At 38.0% G+C, this 25974-nt stretch overlaps 1 protein-coding gene across 1 annotated transcript; it reads right to left on the bottom strand.

Moving 5' to 3' along the window:
- Window positions 1-1104: 1104 nt before the first annotated feature.
- On the bottom strand, window positions 1105-24231 carry LOC141783534 (calpain-9-like). The gene is made up of 21 exons (XM_074660905.1): window positions 24186-24231; window positions 21412-21666; window positions 19587-19656; window positions 19384-19502; window positions 18919-19052; window positions 18633-18807; window positions 16561-16635; window positions 16260-16345; window positions 14983-15057; window positions 14211-14371; window positions 11967-12124; window positions 10563-10771; window positions 10403-10442; window positions 10195-10263; window positions 9175-9232; window positions 8979-9040; window positions 8640-8708; window positions 8421-8499; window positions 3409-3525; window positions 3177-3229; window positions 1105-3048 (listed from the first exon to the last, which is right to left on the bottom strand). The coding sequence occupies exons 2-21, from the start codon at window positions 21646-21648 to the stop codon at window positions 3022-3024; spliced, it is 2073 nt and encodes a 690-aa protein (XP_074517006.1). The 5' UTR covers window positions 21649-21666; window positions 24186-24231; the 3' UTR covers window positions 1105-3021.
- Between the last annotated feature and the right edge of the window lie 1743 nt (window positions 24232-25974).

The following is a 25974-nucleotide window of genomic DNA, read 5'->3' as shown; positions in this document are numbered from 1 at the left end:
CACATGAGAAAGTGGTATTATTGGTATTATTTCATTTGAGGAGCCGAAATGGGGTAATTTGGAAAGAAAATGTAGGCCTACATGATGCTGTCATGACTCTGCTAAAGTCATTCCTGCTGACATTACTGAAGTTGGAGCTGACAGTTTGTGCAATCCAAACTGATGTTGTTCTCACAGTATTTATAGTGGCATTATTGTACAAATGTAACATCTGTACAATTATTTCACCTTTTGTCTCATGTTTATCTAAGAAATGTTCTATGATGGCTTGATTTTGTATGATAATATCAGATAATCATATTTCAGATAGCTCTTGTATTCTTATAATAATTTCATGTAAACTTTTAAATGTTTTCTATACTTTTCATAGGTTTTGTGTAACTGAAGCATGTCTGCATTTCTCATCTAATTGCCAGAAATATGTCCATATTGATGAGGAGTTGAGCCCCAAAAAATTATCATTCTATATTTGTGTCATGTTAATACAGTATCTTGTTGCTATTTTAGTCTACGTAGATCTTTGTGAGCAAGTCAGCTGACCAGAAAAAAACAGCAGATTAATAAACTAAGTAGGGCTCACTTACTGGATGTATTCCAGTATGTGCAGTTATTGTTTTCAGCCATAAGAGGGCAGAAGTGCAACGCTAATCTGTGAACATTTGAGTGGGAGAAATTGGAACAGGTTGTATATCCTGGATTATATTATTCTGTATACCCTACAGAACACTGTACGCTAAAACAACCACACACAAAAACAGTATTTTCTTAACACCACTCACTTAGTGTCAAGATGGAACAATCCCTGTGTAATAACCCTGTAACACTAAGCATCAACTGGACCTGCACATTAGGATATATGTTTTATAATTTAGGTTGGCCTATTGTTTTTTAACATGTAAATATCATCACTGTCAATATAAATCTAAGTATGTGGTATACACTGCAGACTATATACTGTCATATCCACCTACGGCATGTATATAAAGCAACCTGTTACATTATTCCAGCACCATTTGCACTCCGTACACAGTACACAGTACTGTACTGAACTTTGTTATTGTCATCTATAGTGGTTATTTGCATAAAAACACACAAGTCAAATGATTTGGAAATAAATTATTGTATATTTATTTCAATATTTGTTTTGATTTTAAAAAAATCTTGTAAATTTTTGGTTTTACTTGTGTATTAAAAGCTGCTTAGAGCTAGTGTTAGGAAGTTGAACAGGTCAAAACTCCCTCTCCAATATCTATTTTATATTGCTGTGAAAACATCTCCGTCAAACAGCTGGATTTATTCAAGTTTCACACACCCAAAACCACATTTTACAAGATAACATTTGAACACATCATGATAATGTTAGAATTTCATTTACCTTCGCCCACTACTCAGAGCGTTCAATAGAGCTTGAACGCAACAGATTGCTGTACTGTTTTCAGCCACAGGGCAGCAGTGCAATACTAAAGTCTTTATGAAAACTTGAATTATACACCTTTTTTTATGCCAACCAGGCTGACATCCTCCTCAAAATGGTGCATCATTAATGCTACATTTTAATTAACATTCAACCTTTGTTTGCAACATCTAATAGTTTGAGAGGAGTACCTCATATTTGCTTTTTGCTGAAGGAGCAGGCACAGTTAAAGGCACATTTTTCTATGTGGTTTTAATTTACATAGTAACACTTTGTGATCGAACAATCTCACGGAGGAAGAAATTAATTATTAATAATACTTAAATCATAGTTTACCTATTACTGTCAAGTCAAACATTACACCCTTTGATATTTATTTGATTAGTAAACTGGACCTCAGGGTGCGTTTCCAATGAGAATATAATATATACTTTTGTTTTCTTTAAGAGTTTTGACTGAAGTCATAAATATGTGATTAAAGGTCCCATATCATGCTCATTTTCAGGTTCATACTTGAATTTTGTGTTTCTACGAGAACATGTTTACATGCCATAATGTTAAAGAAAACCTTTATTTTCCTCATACTGTCAGCCTGAATATGCCTGTATTTACCCTCTGTCTGAAACGCTCCATTTTAGCGCATTTTGACAGAATTGCAACAGAATTACATTGCTAAGCAACAGCTTGGGTCCATGTGTACTTCCTGTAAGCGGATGACATTCACATACACTGCAACAGGAAATAAACTGGGACACATTTAGAATGTTTACGTTTCAAATTATGTCAAGGGTCTAAATATTGTATATTTGTGACATCACAAATGGGCAGAAAAAACTTGTTTCAAATGCAGAGTTTCTGAACACGGGCTGTGTGTATTTCCCTGTGGATTGAGTGTTTCGATACTTTCACAGTATTTATATAAGACTTAAGCCTGTTTTATAATAAAAAACTTTAAAATCTCACTTTTTTATAATATGGGACCTTTAAAGGTCGATATGTTCCTCTGTGATAAAACCAATTGTTACTAAAGAGCTATTTGTACTAATAATAATTAATGATTGGAATTGGCAGAAAACAGACAGTTGACATGTGATAAAAGTGCCCAGCACAAAATAACCATTTACAGGTACACACATTCTTACAGAACTTTTTTATTTTTTAAAGTTGTAGAAAATGGTGTTTTTTTGCAGTTAAAATGAGCCCATGTCATATACTGAAATCTGAAATGTGTCTGTGTAATGTCTTCATTTTATAAAGCACAGAGTGATATGCCTACATTATAACTAATAATAATAACACAAAAAAGTTCAGCAACTCAAATCATTTAAACATGTAAGAAGATTCCATCTCCAGTCTAACTTGAATTCTACTAAGGTGCTTCATGTTGTAGGATTGGTTGTGTTACGTTTTCACATTAATGTAAAGTAAAGCAAAGTAGTAAAAAAAGAAAAAGAGAAAAATAGTTACAGTACATACTGTGTAATGGCTCATGCGCAGAATACATCTTTTATGTATTATGCAAATTGGCAAATTAAAAGAAAACACAGTTTTGAAATATCTACTCCTGTATTTCCTGATGAATTGTGCCATCCGTCGTCCTCGTTGGTTTAAGTGTACATTGAAATGTACATCCACTGAAAATAAAGAAGAGACAGGTTATTCTAAGATGAGTATTTCTTTTCTGTGTCTTCTAGTCTAGATCAACAGCTGTGGTGTGTGAAAAGTTCAGACAAGAAGAATAGGGTTAGTAAATACCCCTTACCTCTGACTCTTGAAGTTTCATGGCTTTTCCATCAGACAATTGTTTGAATATTTCTGATGAGCAACACAACAAATTGTAAATAAATTGTATCACCATAAGCCATAAACGTTATGAATTGTATATCTAGACTAGACCGACTAACTTATTTTTTAAAGTAGTCAAATATTTATGTTTACCAGACAGTTACTTCTTATATAGTGTCATCATTTGTCCCCCACTGGACTTCACTTACCGTGCATGCGGTCCAAGCGGAGGAGGAGAGTGATGAAGCTCTCCAGCGTCATGTGTCCAGCTGAGGCACCGTAGCGCAGCGCCATCAAATTGAGCATGTCATCCTTGACCCTTATTCCTGTTCAACATACACACAGCAAGAGCTTAGGAGGAGTTTCGTTTAGGTTACATATATATATATATATATATATATATATATATATATATATATATATATATATATATATATATATATATATATATATATATATATATATATATATATATATACGTATATCATCTTGGCAGTGCGTCCTCACTCCCAACTCATCAAATGCGGCAGCTTGGTCAGTGGCCCTATGCTTCAGACTATGATGCTCTAGGTACCCTTCGAGCGCCAGTTTTGCATGTGTCAATTTCCGCTCATTACATACTGTACACTGTCTTTTCAAAATAAACTTCCGTTTTCACAGGAAACAGCTCGGATTAGGTTTAGACTTGCATAGCCAGACCTATCTCCAGAGCACTGTGTCAGCGCTAAAGAAAAGTCCAGCTCCACACATTATCATTTTAGTATAGGGGGGAAAAAACGCTCTGGCTTGTTTGTATTTCTTTAAACCAATCACAATTGCTTTGGGCAGCGCTAAGCCCAGGAGGCAGCGACGGTGCCTTTGCAAAATAGATAGCGGAAGGGGAGGAGAATGCCACGTGAGATACGTGGCAGCTTATACCCACAGTCTACATCCTTTGAGTCAGACTAGGTTTAGGCAACAAAACTACTTGGGTTAGGTTTAAGAAAACACAGTGATTTGGATTAAAATAACTACGTTACCCCCCCACTCAGCTATCGTATTGTCTCAAACAGTGACTAGAGCTGTATGTTTACATTACAGCTAATGTCAATAAATGTAACAGCCACCAACTGGTTAAAACTATGAATCAGCACAAAAATGACAATTAGGCCTACCAAATCACCATGTTCTGAACAGACATTACAAACACTAACAAAAAAATAATATTTGCATTTTGGAACATAAAATAGCAAATTTAAACTCAGTCCAGCACTAGGCATGATGGGAAAAGGGGGCCGTCACTACAATATTGTAGTACAAATCCTCGTTTTAATCATCTCCCGTGTTTCAGCATCACCTCCAATAGACATCGACAGGCAGCAGATAGCTGTCGCTGTCTACGCCCGTGCCACACCAACTACCTTAGCGGCGTGTGTGCGCCGTGGAACCTCTTGCTTTTCATTTCGGCGCCCATGTTAACAGGTTAAGGTAGCCATACGGCCCTTGAATGCAGCTCATCTAGAGTCAGCATGTCACCTATTTGTGCACACACGCGATTAACAGCAAAAAATGGACAGTGAAAATGATCTGTTGAGTCATATTGACATCATACCAGCAATATTACACCTTTCACTACAGTTTTAATGTCTATATTTGTATAATATGTCACAGACGAGAATATATATATAATATACACCGATCAGCCTTAACATTAAGACCACTGAGAGGTGAAGTGAATAACATTGATTATATATATGTATATGTGTGTGTGTGTGTGTGTGTGTATTTCTTGTTCAGAACAAGCTTGTCTGACAAAGTGGCTTCACTGTACATTTTCTAAGACAAAGGCTTGCTTGGCTCTGTGTTTATAGATAGGATATATCAGCTATGTTACAGTGGTGAATTTTAAAATGACTTTATCAGAAGGGGCCCCTCGAGAATGCTCCACCCCCTCTGTGCTGAGAGCCCAGCTCCGCCCCTACATAAATCAGACTTAATCTGTCTTTGGTCTGGCATTTTGCCAGTCCCAGCAATAATTCCATGGTCTTGCAGTCACAGCTCATAAATGCCTTCCGGTTTCACAAACAGCTGCAGTTTCTTGCATGCAAATTATCAGCTTAAAAACACTCTCAGTCAAATTCAAATCAGGTCTCAGTCTTCAAACAGAAACTTCATTGTAACAATAGTGGGAAGGACTTTGTTTCCCTAGCACTTGTCATGTCAGACAGTGATTGCTCGGCTATGTGTCGCTCCGATTGACCATTATTCCAGTGTGCCTAGAAGCACAAGGCAAAGCCTTGTGCAAAGCACACTGGTCTATTATTCGACGCGTTTATTTCTTATTCAGACTTCTGCTTAAACTTTGCCGCGCTACTCCTCCTGCAACGTTGCCAGCACAGGTACAAAAAGTACATCGAAACGTGCGGAATGAACAGGAGATCCCATCGTAAATGCTGAACATGTTTAATGTTTACGATTTGAGATCGGTGCGTCCAGGATGGACTTCCGAGCCGATTAGGGGATGTTTAAAACAATCTTAAAGTGTCAGAAGGCAGTATATTTTTGGCATCATTGGGCAAAAATTCCATAATAACCTTTCAGATTATTGTAATTCAATTGTTCTGAGAGAAAACTAGAGTTCTGCACGTCCTCATGGCTCTGTTTTCAGGATTTTAAAAAATCTAGCCCGTGATGGGAGACTTTGACCAATCACAGGTCATTTCATTGAGAGAGCGTTCCTATTGGCTGTGCTCCGGTCATGTGACCAGAACTTGGTGTTCCTTCACCAGATTTTAAAATGGCAGTGGCGTCACAAACTTTCTCATTTTATAGCTAAACCGTGCACTACAAGATGATTCTGAAAACATCTGAGGAGAGAAATAGGCATTAACATAACAGAATATTGATTCATATTTGATCAGCGCTGCCTAGTTTGACCGTTTGGTCGGAGTTCGTGAGTGATTGACAGCTGGCTCTCGTAGATGGCAGCTGGACAGCAGACCTCAGATCAGCTCTTACTGCTTGTTTTCCTCCGGTCTGTGAAATCTTGCAGATGCCGTTAGGAGCACCGGAGGACTCAGAGGAACATGATTTTTTTCAGGTTACCTGTTTCATGCACTACTGTCACGATATAGCAACCGTTTTATAAAAATAACTTTTTATGTAATTAGCTGATTTTCCCTCCCAAAAGTATACGTAATTTTCTTTAATATAACTTATCCTTACCCCTCCAAGTCAAAATAAAGCTAATAGAATTGGTGTACATCATCTGAGCTGGGAACCTGACGATTAATTTGAGATGCAGCTCAGACGCTATCCCATCTTGGATAACCTCCCAATCCTGCAGAAACCTCCTTATTGTAAACCTAGCTAGGAAAGCCATCCATGCTCTGAATGCTCCAGGTCTCTAGTTTGTGGTCAAGTTTCAAAATGGGGACTAACATCATCACACATGAATACAGATGGGCTATTGGAGCTCAGGAGGTAGACACAAACACACACACAAGGCGTGGTCCAAGGTAGCTTTGGAGCTTCTTTTCCTAGGAAGTCGGAGGTTGAGAGTGACGCATTTACTTAGAAGTAATCCTGATTTTAATCCGGTTTTGTAAGGTAGTTTATTCTTTGGAATATTCCCCACCACAAGAAGTGATTACCCAATGACATTCAACATCTCTGTCCTCTATCTATATCTATATATATATATATGTTTTTTCCCCACACTTGCGTTGTTTGTCTGAGAGGCCGTAACATATTTGGGGGCTCGTTCACGCGTTTTTTTCCCACACTTGCGTTGTGTTGTTGTACGCTTGTTTAATCTGTTTTCATCGCATCATTTGTGCTTTCCTGAATAACCAATTCGGAAATGGGTACATCCTTAATATAAATAAAGTTGTCTTTACTTTGCTATGATGTTCATGACAACAGTTATTGTCTCTTTATCTGGATGGTTATATTGTTTTAATTCTAAACACTTTTAGACAAGATAGAATTATAATAAATATATAGCACCAAAATAATCAGTTTGTAGCTAAATGTCTGCAAAGAACTTCAACTACTGCAAAAAATACGTGTTGTCATGAAGGTGAATTCATAAACTTTAACACACATGCACATGCCCACACAGGTTCCCATTTAGTGTTTTGACAGTTCTGTGTAAGTCACGCCTGCTTTGAGTGAAATAGATAACTGTGTGCTTGGCGGGACTTTTAGGAGAAGGTGTGTCTCAAGAAAATAATGTTTTTCTTAATACTTCTTTCTCATGGGAACAAATGTGTGGGCGTGTGTGTGTGTCTTTGTGTGAACTGATTGTGTGTGTGTGTGTGTGTGTGTGTGTGTGTGTGTGCACTAATTGTGTAAGTGTGTGTGTGTGTGTGTGTGCGTGTGTGTGCACTGATTGTGTAAGTATATTATAAGTGTGCCTGTATCGTAGAAATCTAATCCTAAATCTAATTCTAGTTGTAGTTTCTTTTCTCCCTCTTCTCACCTGCCCAATTGCTAATTTAGTAATTTCTTCCTGACACTCCTTTATCTCAAGAGTGACTTATTCCAATGCTTATTTAGCACCTCACTCCATCACGCTGTTTCGTACACAATAGTATACTTATTCAAGCAACTATTGTTTCAGAACTCATTTATTCCTTTCAGTGGTCCACAGACAATCGTACCCCGTCCTCCAGATCACACTGCGTGCCAATCCGGTATAGGATATAGAGTACGACCTTCTTGCTAGTGATCAGAATACACTCACACACACACACCCTCAGTGCAAGAGGAAATGCGTCTTCTCTTTCTTGCGAAATTTTCTAGTTAGACTTATCATTTCAAATCTAATACCTAAAACTAATCATTTGCTGAATGGAGTTTACTGGTAGTGAATACATGGCATGGTAAGGGGCACTAAAATAATCTTATTTTACTGGAAGTTGTTACATACTATGATCAGTAAGTTCTTTAAAGCTGCAATTACTGATTTTTGGCGAAAGCTGTGAACACATTACTGGCAAACAGTTTCCTACACATTGAGCATATCTGGAGCAACATTAGCAGTTATTTGGAGTTCTGGCCACCTGGCACCTATCAGTTTCTTAGTTGAAAATGTTCTCTCTTTGTGTGTGTGTTTACACACTGTCATATTTTATTTCCCAGTTTTGTTTGGGTCTCACTCGTAAATGGCACAGTTCAAGTTTTCAATGTATGCCATTCAATGAATTTATAAATCAAGGGAATGAAAGAATGGTCTTACCTGAAGCTACGAAAGCATTCCTCAGCTCACCCAGTAACAACGTTCCGGTCCGTGAAACATCAGTGCGGAAGAAAATGTCCTAGTAAATGACAAAAAAACACCAACAATGATCAGGCTCGCCGAAACCTCTGATTTAGATGCATAGTATGGTAGAATGAAGAGGCTGCTATACATTAATGTGTGTGTGAATATAACAAAATACTTTCAATACAGTTTTACCTTGTATGCGACGACCTTCTTCCACAGATGGAGAAATTCCTCGCTGCTCAGTTTGCCGGTGATCGATGTCTAACCCAACATTAAGGTATCAGAGCTGTGCGTTTGTCTTAGCTTGACCATGTAAATATGTATGTAAATGTATATATGTATGTATATATCTATCTACAGTATGTACTGTAGATAGATACACACACACACATATACTGTGTATATATATATATACATATATATATAACATTCAAGCAGCTTGAATAGAGGAAAAATTTATGCCTCTGTTATTTAGAGTGTGTAAGTTATACCAAAATCATAATCGATGTCACATGCATCACAACAGGATACATCCATCAGAGCAACCATGCTGCGGCAGGCATCAATGCTGAAGCCTCCAGATTTCAAGTCTCCTAAAAAAAGAAGTAAGAAAATCGGCATGAACCCTACAATATAGCAGTGCACATATCATTTAAGATTATTACAATGTATTTCAATGTTTACTGAGCTTTAATGCTGTTTGTCAATAGTAGTTTGCAGTCCAAACCTTTCAGGATGTCTTCATTTAGAAGCATCTGGAGCTTCTCAGCGTCCACTTCTTCATACTGGAAATTAATGAAAACAAGATATAATAGACTGTAGTCAACTTTCTCAAAAGCTTTCATTAATGAGTTCTGTCAGCCACATGTTAACAGAAAAAAAAAACTCTGCCCACACCCAGCTAGAAGACTGCTACTGTATTTGGCAAACTTATGGGTTGCTTGAGTTGTGTTCCGGTCCACCTGACGAATGAACATCCAATGTTCACTCTCCTTTAAGCTCTGTTTTGGTCTCCACCAACTTCTGAGGTAAATAGCTGGCCCATTAGCCACTAAATGCTCCACTATGTTCACCATCTAGCTGCTAACTTTGACTGTTTGCTGTTTGGTGCTGGGAAAGTGCGTGTTACAAAATAAAAAAAACATATGCGGCTGAAAATGAGGTTGATGAGGACGATAAGAGAGACCCAAACTGTAAAATTGTGGTTTGTTAAACCAAAAGAATGAGTTGAAAAAAAACACTAAAATGCTCCATAGAGTGCTCCAGGGATGACATATTTTTGTAGGCTAACCAGTAAGTTAGCATCGCCCTGGTTCCCTCGACAGAAAGCCAATGGGATTTTTCCATTGGCTTTTGGATTATTGCAGAAAATAAGCTTTGTGGCAAACACAGGTTTATGATACTGACACATTCTTTCCAGCAAGATAATCCAAACAAATGATAACCACGTTTATGATTTTTGTAGCGTAAATGCAATCGGCAGAAGTAAAAGGCTAACATTAGGCTAACCGGAAGTGCTAAAATGCTAACTCATAAAGCCAAGGGGAACTGCAGAGTCATGTGATAATTGCTATTATTAATGCTATTATGTTTGTTACTATGACCCCTCTTACTCTATACATAGTTATTTGACCCATAGTATAAAAATATTGATTACTGCAGCTTTAAAGTATGTGAAAAGGGGTGGATTTTTAATAAATTAATAAATCAGTGCAGTTATGCTAGTTATCGAGTATACAAATATTACCTTGTCGGAGTATTGCTTGAAAATGGTTCTCCTCTTCTCGTTTTCCTGCACATTTGGGACCTTTTTGAGCTGGGAATTAAAAGAAGAGAAAGCGTAATTTTACCCCAAATGAAATTTGTCAAAACATATTTCACATAGTATAGTTAGAACACAATATATTATAATAATATGAACACCAAAAACACTGATATTATTAAATCTTGCATACCGTTTCAACTGGCTCATTTTTGTAGTCAACCGAATTCTCACTGTCGGGAAAGACCAAAGATGTTCCACGTGGGATTAGTGTACTTTCTTGTTTCTTAATATGAAACACCAGTAATGTGTGACACACGCCATGCAGATTATTTCGGAGAGAGTGAGCATACTAGCCGTGGGTCTCTGTCTTGGAGATGATGGTCAGGATGAAGGAGGCCGTCTCATTGGGACTGAAGGTGGCCGGCACAATCAGGTATTCAGCAGGCTTCAAAAAAAGGAACTCCATCACCTCACGTGCATTCATGTAGGTTTTAGTTTGGGCCACCGGTGCGTTGCTGCTGAAGAACGAGGATGGGAACTTCCCCTTCTGTGTCTTGTACTGTAGTAATAAATATATATATTTCAATCCTCTGCAGTTTATATATTTTACGTGAGTTGCAAAATGTGGATGGAGAAGGTTTATTGTGGGATTGGGATCAAATTATTTCTTACTTGTTCCTTCACCTTGAGGGAAATCAGTGGAAGATGAGTTCATGTTGGGGACAGAAGCAATTCAATAAATGAGTGTCAAACTTTTCAGTTAAAATAATATATCATTACATGCATATATACAGTCACTCAAAATGAAAAGCAGACTCTGACCAAGACTTTAACCTGCCTTGCTGCTATGTTGTCTAACCTACAAAACAGGTTGCATGGACTTTGACTGTGGTCGTCCATTTACTGTGTTTACTTTGATTTACTGCGACCCTCCTTTGACTCCTTGGAATAAACCTGAGATGTTTTGTCAATGGTTGAATGTTGAAAGCCCTCTAAAAACCTGATTAAGTCACTTATCCATTCTCTTACCATTTATACTTCTAAAGTTCTTACAAGCCATAATTATTATTATTGAGTTATAGCCACACATGTGGAATCATACAAATGAAGCTGGCATTTTGTGCCAGAAACATTGGATCTGGCTTTGTGTACTCAATTACTTTTGAATGTGCAATGTCAGCCTCACCAATGGAGCTGCAACAAGTAGGAGTGGGGCATACCAATGTTATAGTCAATAGACCTCCGACAAGGCAGGGTCGTGTAAGTCGCTTCCTCATTTTTCGTGCGTTTTCCTACAAATGTCCAGAAACACGTGACGCACGTGTCAATTTCCGCTCCAGTCTTTTCAAAATAAACTTCCATCTTCGCAGGAAACAACTTAGTTAGGTTTAGTCAACTAAACTACTTAATGAGGTATAGTCTACGAAACTACTTAGTTAGCTTTAGGAAAAGATTGCGGTTTGGCTTAAAAACACCGGAAGTAGTGTTATTTGAGTACGGAAGTTACGTGACAAATAAATCAATGTTGACATCTGGTTTCACACGGTGTACAAACTCCTGGGCAGAAGTCCAGTGTTTTTTAACCCACCCATCCACACCGACCTACTCCCTAAGCGGTGTTTGTCGCTCTCCATACTTCCTGGTTCACGTTTACGTGGATTACGGGATATATATACAAATTATCTATAATAATATAATATAAAATCTATAATAGTCCTCATACTGTGACAGAGACAATAAAGGGTGATATTTACTTCAAATACACAGATTCCAATGTGGAGATTTTCGACCAGGTGCCTGTGCCTCTTGTCAGACTTTTGCATGAGAGATATCAGCACATTTTTCTCGCCCTCTTTCTCCAAACATTCACAGTCAATCTTGACCCGATACTGTGGATTGGTCCAGAAACTGTCTGAAAGACAAAGAGAGCAGTAAGATTTATTTTGCGTTGTATCATTTTACAAAGAGTAGGGTGAGTGATTTGATTATCAAGATTAAAATCAAATGTTATTGGGTGTTACTGATGAACTAAAAAATGAAGTTGAAAGAAAGGCAAGTGGAAACCGTCATCAACCTCATCAAGTCGGACCTGACCTCAAACGTCAGTTTATCTATTACTGAATCTACAGTATCATAGCTTGTACAACCAGGTCTCACAGGAAGGCGTATACATAGCATGATATTACACAGACATTCCGTGACGCATTTTAGGCTTTTCGCGTATCATTCTTACGCCGCTCTTAGCGTGTCATTTGCCACAATAACAGCCGTAGTTAAGTTTAGGAAAAACATCATGATTGGACTTAAAATAAGTACAGAAAACAATGTACAGAAAAGTTCGGAAAACCCATCACAAACGTCACTAATGTAACCAAGAAAACACCAGTCTCGAACAACGGTTTTCTGGTTAAAAGTCCTGTGTTTGTTGGACCCATCCACCTCCCCTCTCGCCCACCCACCGTGAGTGGTCTTTCTCGCTTTTTATTCTACGTCACTAGCTCTGATCGGACCATATTTATTGTGAATATGTTTATATTGCAGTCAGTACAGACTACATGGTGTATAAATGATACGCCAAAAGCAAGAAAGGCGCTCTTATTGCACATTAAATGCCTTGCGAATTATCGTGGCATTCATACTCTTTTTTCGTGCGAACGGGCTGGCTTGTAGCAATAGAGCATTTGTGAAATATTTGCTTATTCTGTACCAAATAACCTGCAAAGTCAAGTTGTTGCATGACTTGTGAGAGTTGTTGTGAGAGTTGTTGTGTATTAAAGTTACGTAAGCATGACACAATTCTTTTTATTGCAAATTTTAACTGTCCTACTTTTACTGCATGATGTAATTGCTGGTGTGAGCAAGATAAGGTTCTGTGTTAAACAACGTTACAGACAAGTCTTATCTCATCATAACTGCACTTTGCACTGTTTGCGGTGCTTTTGTGACTTTATCTTTCCCAGTAACAAGGAAGAGCTCTGCTACGATATTTTATCATTCTCTCTTCGCTGGAAGTGGGAATATGATGCATTGTTTTGTGCTTGTGACCATCTTGTGCCTGAGTTTTAGCAAATATATGATTAAGAGGTCATATAAAGTAGCCAGCTCTATAAACAGCCACATCAACCACACCATCCATGCAATACACATTCACAAAAGAGCATTTGGCTTTTCTTTCAGTTCGTTAAAACTTGAACTCAGATTTAAGATATAATTTGAGCGGGATTATTAATTAAGCAAATTATGTTACTCTGGTGAGTACAAAGCTATGATAACGAAAAAAAACAATGGCTGGAGCTAAAACAAAATGTAAAAGTCGCACAGTTGCACTGATAATTTCTGTAGAGATGTGCTGTAGAGATGTCCTGGCTGACACATCACATTCTACAGACTTAAGAAAACATCTTGTTCGGTACAGATCACACAATAATCATTTTAATATGTTTTTCAGCGAAAATGAGAATAATGATGTAAAAATGATCATTCCCTCTATTATCATAAAATCATATCGCAATTGCAATATCAGTCAAAATCATGTTGCCTTAATATATTATGAGATAAAAAAGGGAACTGGGGTTTCCATAAATGTTAAGTGTGGATAATGGCTCTGGCCCAAAACACCTTGGTGTTTTCAGAAATTCAACATTAATCTTTTGGTTCTGTACAAATATAATGCTTCTTTTTCATTATTATGTTATTATTATTATTATTAGCAATTCTCTCTATTGTTTTTGATTATTGTTTACTCTAGTGTTTAGTAATTTTTTTCCCCTGCTGCATTTTGCTATTACATTTTGATCCGTGACTTTCTAGACAAAAGGGTAATAAAAAAACTAAGGGGGGCGGGGGGAGGATATTCTCGTCTGTTGCAGTGCCAAATTGCCAAATTGTGCATGGTATGACAGGAGCCACTTGCTAGTATTTTAAAGTATTATCAATCACACGGTATAGCAAATAATATCTGGTCTTATTAAATTTAAGTCCAGATCTCCTGGAAGTACCTCCATTATTCATGCATCCTCCAGCAGTTGTTCCTGCAACCCATCTGCCCTCATGCACGGAGGTCTTCCAGTGACCAAAGGAGTTTCCACCAAGGAAGTCGGGACACGTGGAGCAGATGTCAAGATCTGTGTAGAACTTACACAAGTCCTCCAAAGTCATCCTGTTGACAACAGAGATTAATTTGGACGTGATGCTGAAACTATGAAGCCCAAAGAAATACAATGCAAGATTCAAATAGGAAAATATATTCCTTCTGTATCAGTTGGGAAAAGAAGCACTTTATTAACTCCTCTTGGGGAAATACATTTTTCCAACTACTTAACGACTAACAGCTCCCTCTGTGTATTTGTGAATTAGTGAGTTTGTGAAGTAACTACAAACAAGCCAGTTCCTCGAGCTGCTTTGTGTCGGAAAAATATGTTTACAATCCTGCAACAGACAACTGTCGTTCATTTCAACACAGTAAGCCTGTTGTTGTGTTTCGCCTTGCATCCTAAAATATAACCTAACCACCGCAGTGGAATTTATTTAAAATATGATTTTGTCTCAATTTCTTGAATGTTCAAATATGGTTGTTTTTTTTATAATGCTGCATAAGTAGTAGTATTCTATTTGTTGCCATTGTAAAGCATAGTTGTAAATATCTTACGTTTTAAATCTATAACACTTTAGGTATCCACTGCATTGTAGTTTTTACTGTAGTTGCTACAGTGTAGGCAGACAGAACACATCAAACACAAACGTTTCTTACATTTGATAAAACATTCTTACCAAAACTCTCCATCGTCAACCACTGATAGGCACATTTCCCGATCGTTTGCACTCACGGTTTGCCACAGAGATGACCTTGAAGACAGTTTGTCAAGTGAGAGGGGAGACAATATCTTATTATCAGTTCTTTCGAGGAATTCAGAGGCAAAGTTGTAACCCGTGTCCCGAGGCTTAGAAACAGGACCTCTCCCTCAACACACATGCAAATACAGCGCAGGTGGTATTTTCTGTGAATGAAAAGCATATGTTATAAGTTGCCTTTAAGGCAGGACAATACAGCGGCTTACTTCACTGGCAAAACCAGTTTAGAATAAACTGGGGAGCTTTTCAGAGCACTGTTTTGACAGGCTTCTCACACTCCTTTTCCAAATGACCTTTTTAAGCCCTTTATGTGCTACCTACAGGAATATACCGTAAAGACAAGGGTGTAAGTTTGCAGTTGGAGGATAGAATTGTCCCTACCAATATTTGAGCGAAGTCATTTGCATTATCCTATCAGACAGAACAGACAGAACAACCTGTAATTATTTCTTACTGCATCTGAATGACGTGAAGTCGCTGGAAACTGACAGCTATGAATAAGACAGCTATCTGTGTGGTTGAGGTGACTGAGAAGGCAGATGAAGTGTATGGAATCAGATCAATCTCAATATTAACTAATGCACACAGAATGATTCACAAATTTATTTTGTGATTTATATAAAAATGATTCTCTCCACAAATTATTTTTCAATGCACTCAAAAATAGTATGAATGTAAAACAAATAAAGTCCAAGGCTTTAGAGATTAATTAAAATGAAATAATGTATCATTGATGTGAATAGGTGCCATATGCACATTTAAAGAGGTTACTTCCCCAAACAAAAGAAAAAAAGAGGATGGAAGAGTAAATCGTGCCTGCATGCAGAATGTCTGAGAGCCCTACTCCATTATATTCCATTATATTTTGATAGTTTGTCACCTGCGCTTGAATTTTGTGTTGTCCTTTATATAAATAAAGACATTTCCACCATAAATTGATAGAGAAACATTCATCAGAATGCAGGAAATGAAGTGTTTGATGCTCAAAATGTTATGGGGGGACGACCCTCCCAGTCCCTCCACTTAGTATTTGTCCCCACCGATGTTGAAATGAAACCTACGCCTTTGCGTAAAGACCACTGAAGTGATTATATTCCAAAAAAGCAAAAGACCAGGTTTACTTATCTCATCATTGGAAAATAATCTCAACATTACTGCAAATCAGAGCCATGTCTCTGTGAAACAGTCGCTCTTACCGATCACTCCAGTCTCCGTTCCACTCTCCATTGCCCCAAGGGTTCCACAAACGCACCAGGTTCACCGGTCGCCCTCGGCTCATCATCTGACCAGCAATTATCACGGGAGACAGCACCATAGTTATGTAACATGAATGTAAAAATGCAACAAATGAATCCATAAATCATTTGCAAAGGTAAAAGGTACAAAACCTAATTGCTAACTGTTGGTAATATACTCTTTATGATAACTATTAGACAAATGATTGTTGCGTTGTTACTTCCAAATTCCAAGTGCAATAAATGAAGTGTAATTTTTCACCTGTTTCACCCCCGTGACAGTGTAGGCATGAGCTTGGACCAATCCATTTGGCAATAGTTTGTTTTCAGGTGTCTCCTAAAAGCCAAAAACATTGATCAATAAGATAAAGTTGACTTACCTTTGATAAAAAAAATCTACAATATTTTGACATTTTGGGAAATATGCATTTGTACTTTAGAGATAGAGAGTAGATCTACCACCACTCTCATGTCTGTACGGTAAATGTGAAGCTACAGCCAACAGCTGATGCTAGCTTAGCACAAACACTAGAAATGTGATGTTCTTGACCATGACTGGATACTGAACTTCAAGATGGCGGTCATTCCATTTGAATGAAAAATGCTCGCTAAGCGCATAAGTCAAAAGTTTTCTATAGCTTCCGGGTTTGCTACCCACTGCTATCAGTAGTGTTTCCAGCTGGTCCCACCTGTTCAGTCCATAGACTTTACATTAGGATGATAATTTGCAAATATAAATTGCTTAGGCTCTGGGAAAGTTTTTCAAATATAAAACCTCCATGGCTTAAAAAATCATAATACAAAGAGTAAACAGTTTTACAGACAGACCACTTTGACCTGCAAGGAGAGGATCACATGACCGACAGAAGTAGCCGAACTAGCCGTTTCCCACTGTTTCCAGTCTTTGTGCTAAGCTAAGCTAACACCAGCTCCTGGTTGTAGCTTCATGTTTAATAGACAGATACGTCCAGTGTGCGCTCAAATCCTTTGTCCCCCTTGTCCACCAAAGCCCTAAATGGCAAGTTAGCCAGATCCGAACACCTGTACAACGCTGCCTTTTATCTTAATTGTACACATGTACATTTTATGTTATTCTATGTTGATGACGCTGCTTTATTTTACTGCACATAGTGAACTACTGTGAATGACTACAGTGTGTCATATGACGGTCAGTGTGCAATTTGTTGGTTAGTGGCAGTCTATGCAGGGCTTATCAGTCGGTTAAAGTATTTAATCGTGATTAATTGCAAATTAATTAATAAAAATGTTTTAAGTGTTCCAAATGTACCTTAAAGGGAGATTTGTCAAGCATTTAATACTCTTATCAACATGGGAGTGGGCAAATATGCTTGCTTTATACAAATGTATGTATATATTTATTATTGGAAATTACTTAACAACATAAAACAATGACAAATATTGTCCAGAAACCCTCACAGGTACTGGATTTAGCATAAAAAAAATATATGCTCAAATCATAAAATGGCAAACTACAGCCCAACAGGCAACAACAGCTGTCAGTGTGTCAGTGTGCTGACTTGACTATGACTTGCTCCAAACTGCATGTGATAATCATAAAGTGGGCATGTCTGTAAAGGGGAGACTCGTGGGTACCCATAGAACCCATTTTCATTCACATATCTTGAGGTCAGAGGTCAAGGGACCCCTTTGAAACTGGCCATGACAGTTTTTCCTCGCCAAAATTTAGCACAAGTTTAGAGTGTTATTTAGCCACCGTGACAAGCTAGTATGACATGGTTACATTACTTAGGTTTTCTAGTTTCATATGATGCCAGTATCTTCACTCCAGATTTCAAACTGAGCCCGCTACAAGCTAAAAATCGCAAATTACGTAATGCGTTACAGAAATTAGTGGCGTTTAAAACAAATTGGTGTTATCGCGCTAACTTTGACAGCCCTACATCATATATCATCATCATGATAAATGTATATATTTTTCGTGTGGGATGCACCCATCCACCACTTTGACATTTCTTTCTTTCCGCCACAGACCGGTTAGTCATGTATGTAATTATATGTTGAAACCTGTTTCACTAACATACTGTTAACAATTCATGCAGGAAAAATATGAACCCATCATCATTTCCACTTTTCAAGCGACCATGCTTGCTCTGCTCGTGGATGCAATGAATTATTTTTTTTTGCCTCCAGTGAAGCTCTTCACTTGAGAACTTTAACTTATTTAAACCTGTCTTTTTGTTCAAGTTGAGGTTTAGTTTATTGTACAGCATCTATAATCTATGTGCAGTTTACAAAATAGTTGAAGAAGAACCAGTTAGTGCGTGGTTTTGTATGGTATCTTTGTACTCTTACCCCTTGACGTGTACCACAGCCCATCAGTGACTTGGATTGGCCAGCTCTGCACATCAGCTCCCACAGGTTTCTAGGGGGATCTGACAGCTTGATACACATGTGAACGCCACCAGTGAAGTCCATCATAGCCTCTGCAGTAGTTCCACAGCTCATGTCGGTATAGGAGCCACACACTCTGGCACAAGTGGATGTGATATTATTGTTACAGATACTCCACATATAAGACAAAACTCATGCTAAGACAACACATTTATGTCTGAGAAACAATATAGTTTTCTTTATATACTTGGCATAGGCTTTCTCCAGCAAAGCAGGCCAGAACTCATTTTGGTCTTTGGAATGAACAAAGATTAGTCTCCCATTGATTGTCGGTAGCTTGTCATCAATGACGACGTCCAGCCATCTTCCAAATCTCCAGAACTGAGTGGTTAAAAAAAGGTTTCTTTTGAAATAATATGCATTTACTACCAAGTGACTTTTAAAAGTAAAACATGGCAGAGTATGTGTCATGACTTAAGTTTTGTGTCAATGTGTGGTCAGTAATTATTTTTAGGTGTGCCAAAATATTCCTTTTTCCCTTTAATATTCACAGTAAACAATATATTTAAAAGCATTTTATTTCCAAAAATGTAAAGTGCGGTCCACAAGAATTTTGAAAGTGACATCACACAGTCATTAAGTCTGATTTGAATCAGTGTTCAATCAAAATACACCACTAAAAATAATAACCAGCTGTGCTGTTAGTACTTACCCTGAAGTGGAACAGCCCGCAGTATTTCTCATCAAATGTTTGATCAACAGGGACAACTTTCTCGAGGACATCGCTCTGGAATGTCAGAGCCCCGATAGACGCAAGAAACCAGCAGTTTCCTGGGTAAAAAATTGTTATTGAGTTGACAGAGAGATAAGGAGGCCCAACAATAAAAAAAATTATGAATGAAGAAATTTCCCTACCAAGTTTTCCTTGACCAAAGTCAAACCTGGAGATCCCGTCAAGTACGAAGGCTGGATTAGGAGCAAATTTCTGAAACAGAGGGAATGTTAACGAGTCAAAAACTATTATAATATATTATAATAAAAATATTTAAATATATATAAAAATATTATTAAAAAAAATGTCACGTTTATCTTAATGCAATTCCTAATGGTATTTGATTTGCACAAATGTACATGTGAGTATTGTATTTAGATAGGTTCAGATTTTCTTCAATTTCTATCAACTAATATTGAAAACGTCACATATCAATGCAGTAAGGGACTGTACAAAAATGATTAGCATGGAATGGTGGGATCAGCCTACCTTTGTGAGATTTATTGTGTATAAAACCCCAAATACATAAAATACAACAGAACAGATTAGGACTATACTCATATCGCTGTTTCAAGGCCTTATTTTTCCCATTATAATTAACCTGTGGTTAATAGGACAAATATATCTATTTTAGAAACACAGAACACACAACAATCTTTATTCATTAATGATTGATTTATCAAACAGCACAATAAAGCTGAATGTGTCATGTGAAGCTATAAGCCAAATTACTATGGTCTCATGGGTGATCTGACCACATACTTCATCGTCTGTTCTTCCAGGGCTAGCTAAAATGTAATCAAGACACTTATTTTAATTATTAATGAATCGATATTATTGTTTATACTGTTATCGTTTTTGGATATCTAAGGGGAGGATGTTGAAGTCAGAGGAGTGTCCAAAGAAAATTTAATAATCCTGGGCAGGGCCATGACTTTTTAAAAAGTGAAATATAATGTTTAGGGATGTCACGGTGAGGACATTTTCCAGAACGGTTAATAAATTTGTGACAACACCGGACATTTTTATAAGAACAGATGTGAGAGCTTACTTTGATCTTTAACGTTGTCTGGCCTCTCCGGTCGAGCTTTCGCGTACCCCGATTGTGAGTGCTCCGTCCTCCGCACAGCGATTGCCTCATTAATGTTATGGTTCCCTTTTATCATTGGGTTTAAATCCCAAATATTTCGAAATAGGTACTTTTGCTTTTCGCTTTGACAGAAAATCATCGGCCATCGTCTATTCTGTCAACTCTCTCGTCCCGTGTGTGAAATCTGACTCCTGCTACTGTGCATGCGGAGCAGACACTTTCACTTGCTGTTCGTAGTGTCCGTCGTCCGACTGATAACATGGCGCTGATATGCGAAAATTAACTAAATGGGTTTTATTTAAAAAAAAAAAAGAAAAGCGAAATGACGGCAGGGGCGGTGGGCAAGTAATGTAATCGGTGAATGCCCAAACACTGGTAACACAGACTACTGCGGCAAGCCTAATAAGGCTTAGCTCCCCCTCCCGACTCCAATCATTTTTGTACAGTGCCTAAACATATACCCTCAAAATGTTGTGTTGAGAATTGTCAGGTTTGTTTTTGACTTCTAATTTCTATTCCAAAATAATTCATGAAACTGTAAATATAGCCACAACCAGCAGCTGGTAGGACAGAAATAATTTAAAAAAAAAAATAAAAATAAAAAAAAAACTTTACTGCACATGTTGCTACACACGCAATCAGATACCTGGCATACCACTTTACTGTAACCTGTCAGTCAGGTTGAGTTTGAACACAGAGTCTTATTGTGAGTTGAAAGTGCTACAAGGGCTACAATTAAAGATGAAAGGTTTTAATCTTGGCTGTATCGGTTTAGCTCCCTGCTGATGACAGACTGCTATAAATGATATCCTTTATTAATCATTAACATGTGATACGGGTTCTTTTCTGCTTTTGTTTAACCCTTCCAAAACACTCACCGCTGGTCTCAGCCACACCACCTGTGCCATGTCAGAAGGGCTCAGTATCCCTTGGCCGAGGGAGTTCCTGTCGGGGGGGAACATGTCATCGATGTACCGTACTCCTCGGCCGATGCAGAACTGTTTCAGCTGCTGGTAGTCTTGGTTGAAGAACCTGTCAGGGTTGGCGAAGCTCCCATAACCTTCTTGCTTCTGGCGAGCCTCCATAATGTTCAGACACACGCCGGGAGGAGGCATTGCTGAAGCGTTTGGGCTCTGTTGAGGAAAATGAGATCCAGAACTATTTTGGCATTTACAATCATTTTGCATGCAAATTTGAGAGATGCAGATAAACGAGAAATGAAAGGCCAACATACAGTAAAAATAAGGTTTTCGTCCACCACAAGCGGTCCAAACTCTCCTATCAGTGAGGTCGAGATCAGCGGTGGTGGAAAGTAACTAAGTACATTTACTTACTGTACTTGAGTACAATTTTAAGGTACTTGTACTTTACTTGAGTATGTCCATTTTCTGCTATACGTTCTTCTACTCCACTACATCTCAGAGGCATTTTTTAACTTTAGTTAATTTGCAGATTCAGATTAATAATACAAAATATTATCAACAAATAAAGTATGACGTATTAACTTGGATAAAGATAGGACTTTGTTGATCCCTTTGTGAAATTCACAAAATACCCAGCAGTGTATATAATAAAAAAATAAATTCCACAAGTAGTATACCTTTTAATGCATCAATAATTATAATTCAATAATATAATATATGTTATTGTGAAATTCTTTAAAAACATTTTTTTTTAACTTTTTACAGGTATAAATCTACCGGGTCGGGATCCCATGCGCGCTCGCGTGTGGCTACGCTGTTCAGACCGCTCCTCTACCTGCTTGTCTTCACTGACACAACGCGCGCGTTCTCGCTCCACCTCACGTTCATGCGCGCTCACTACACACTGCAGAAGAGTTAGTTTAGCTCTGAGAATATCTAGTGAATGTACAGTGGACGTTTGTGCAGAAATAAATGCTGCAGCTCCTCCAGACCAACAGAGGTTTCCCGTGTCTTGTGAAGTGACGGGGCTCCTCAGTGAGAAACGTTATCGTCTCCGACCGGTGCCAGTGTCTCCCTGCGGGGGCGCTCGGAGACGGTAACTGATGCAGGAAAAGCCAACACTAGGATCAGCAGTGATTCATGGAGAGACCTTCGTCTGGTCAGCTAACATTACTGCCCAGCAGGTGAAATATAGAGTGATATTGTGGTTTTAGCTGACATGTGTCGCCTCACTGTTTTGAGCGATGCTCGTTCATGTCTACGTAGAGCGAGCACAAGCGCGAGCCCGACGCTGACTTTCATTGACTTCACGGCCACAGGTGTCGCTGTTAACAAGCAATTCTGAAAGTTACAAATAGTCCCTTTAATTGATGTTAATACTTTTTTACTTTTAATTAAGTAACATTTTGAATTCCAGAATTTTACTTGTAACAGAGTATTTCTACACAGGGATATTGCTATTTTTACTTAAGTAAAACTTCTCAGTACTTCCACCACTGGAGATCAGAGCCCATATTTATCAAACTTCTAAGAATTACACTTAAGAAAACTCAAAAGAGCCAAGAAAGAAGGTGCAAAAACGTGAGCAGGAATCACAAGTTATATTATTTTGTAATGATATAATTGCATTCATTTTAAAAGTTTGTTTTATTTGTACGAAATTCCTAACGTCTCCAGTAGCATTTAATGTCCAATGAAAAATTTGCAATATATAAATATGAATTTGGCTTAAAATTAATCAAAAAGAAAATTATACTGTAGCAGGAAGCAAATTCTGCTGCTGGTAGATTAAATACTGGATGTACAAGACAGACAATGAAGACGAATGGAAAGTGATTGCAAATTAAATCAATGTTGTTTGCACTCTTCAAAAATAAGATAAAATAGAAGACAAATGATGTAACATCCTATCAAATCTACAAATGCAAATAATATGCTAAAACTAGCATAATTTGGAAATACTATTAATTTCAAATCAGTATTTGAAAGTAATACATGAGCAATAATATTATTTGTCTTAATATTATTTTGATGGTATGGTAAGTTTTTTTGTTGTTATCTTTTACTTAGGTTCAAGATTTCAGTCTTAACAGTTTGCTAAATACAGGCCAGGCGATTATAAAGCCCATAGTACATAATTTACATTATTTTAATACTCATCCAACCATTCAGAGACCCTTTGTGGCCTGTATGGAAGCATGTGCATTTCCTTCTCCGATTCACCTGATTGTTGTTGTTATTGTTTTATTTTAATTTATATGTTGCTATTTTATTACTTTTATTTTGTTATAGCTTTGTATGTTTGTTTTTTTTTATTTGTTTTTATGTGAAACACTTTGTAACTTTATTTTGATATGTGCTATATAAAGATATTATACAAAAATTACAGCAGTCTAATAGAAAACCTATTCTTCCTTTATGTATTATAAAACATATTACCATTTGTAGAAATATTAATATTATATTTAGGAGCTCAAAAAATATCTTCATACCATATCACTACACAGTGTAAAGTAAAAAAGTACAGCATTTATTCTTAAGACAACTTTGTCACTAGAAACCACATGTATACAGTCTCTTAAAGTGTAAACTAGAACATGTAAACATGTAATGCTTTGTTGCCTACAGCAAAAGGCATTGCACTAGGCTAGGCTGAATGTCAATATGCAGCAATAAAATGTGAAATCTGAATCAATCTTTAAAATATGATTGTCTTTTGAAGCTCTTACCTCAACGGCTTGAGAGAGAAACTGTGAGTGGATCTGCAGGTGAGAGCCGGAGAGGCTTTGTCACTTTTAAAATGCTGTAAATGCCAGAGGCTACCGGGGCATGGAGGGGTGTACCTTTCTTAGGAAAATATGTAATTTACCTTTGAACAAAGCTGCCTGTGGTCACGTGCAGCGTAATCTTGTACCGCTGTTAGCTACAGTATGACATGCAGAGAGAGAGAGAGAGTTTCATTTTGAACTGGTTTGTTTATGTTTTTATTATAGGCATATTTATCTTCAGAGCTGATCTTCACAGGGGTTGTCAATGATTAATCAAGACAAAAAGCTTTCACATTAACCATCTGGCTTTTGACTGTCAGTGTTTACCAAAGGTTTTGATACTGTGGTTAAAGTCAGGTCCGTTTATCTTCACATAATATCTGTGGTGGCATTAATAAACCGAAATTACCCGGGTCGGTGTCCCATGCGCGCTCGCGTGTGGCTACGCTGTTCAGACTCAGACTCCAACACAAACTACACGGAAGCACCAAAACCACAAAGTTATATCTAGTGAGGCCCGTCTTGCAAAACAGTGTTGGACGTGGTTGGAGGACACGGGGGAGACCATAGCTTTGGTCTCCAGGGCCGGAGTCTCTGCTGTACTCTGTTCCTCCGCCTGCCTGCTTGCCTGTACTCAGCTCGCTCCACCTCACGTGCATGCGCGCACACTACACACTGCAGAAGAGTTATATCTAGTGAATGTACAGTGGACGTTTGTGCAGAAATAAATGCTGCAGCTCCTCCAGACCAACAAAGGTTTACCGTGTCTTGTGAAGTGACGGGGCTCCGCAACGAGTTACGTTATCGTCTCCGACCGGGTTCCTGTGTCTCCCCTATTTCGTCCGCGGTCGGGAGGCTGAAGCAGGAAAAGCCAACACTAGGATCAGCATTGATTCATGGAGAGACCTTCGTCTGGTCAGCTAACATTACTGCCAAGCAGCTGAAATATGGAGTGATATTGTGGATTTAATTGACGTGTGTCGCCTCACTGTTTTGAGCTATGCTCGTTCATGTGAGCACAAGCGCAAACCCGATGCTGACTTTCGTTGACTAAACGGCCACAGGTGTCGCTGTTAACAAGCATTTCTGATTCTTACAAACAGTCCCTTTAATAATTAAACGTTAGTAACTTCTTAAATTTTTGAAACTTCTTACATGTATAAATCGGGTTGGTGTCCCATGCCCATGCTCGTGTCCCAAATGAAAAATGTAACGCGTTATATTTTGAAAGGGCAAAGGATGAAGTAAAAAAGAAGCCTTGATGCATGTGGGAAAAATAGGTCACTGCAGCAGTCTTTGTGATGACATCCCTTTTACACTGTGTAAACAAAGATGCACTATCTCGCTGTACCGTACTCTTTTGTCTGCAACTTGTCTTGCTGATATATAGCTTGATGTTTGGCTTCATTTTTGTGCTTTACATATCAAAATTAATTCATTTCAATAATCCACGCTTCTCCTAAGTGTTTTTACTCCTTAATTTCACCATTGATAAGGATAATGTTGTTTGTCGTTTGTCTCCATATTACTGACTGAAGTCTTCCAAGGTAATGCTTGTTCCTTGTGCAAATAGGAAACACACAAAGCTCAGCAAACAATAGACAACAATAGGATTTGTTTTTTAATGGTGTGGTCAAGCCATGTTGTGCCCCTGGGTCAAGTGTTTGACTGCTGCTTATAATGTCAGGAGATATTTGCAATAAGATTAGAACACTTCTCAAGAAGTGGCGCCCCAATTCTCCAGAAGGAG

Source organism: Sebastes fasciatus, chromosome 15 (genome assembly GCF_043250625.1).
Source record: "Sebastes fasciatus isolate fSebFas1 chromosome 15, fSebFas1.pri, whole genome shotgun sequence".
Lineage (NCBI taxonomy): Eukaryota > Metazoa > Chordata > Actinopteri > Perciformes > Sebastidae > Sebastes > Sebastes fasciatus.
Note: the sequence above shows the minus strand (reverse complement) of the source record. Positions and strands in the feature narration are given on the sequence as shown.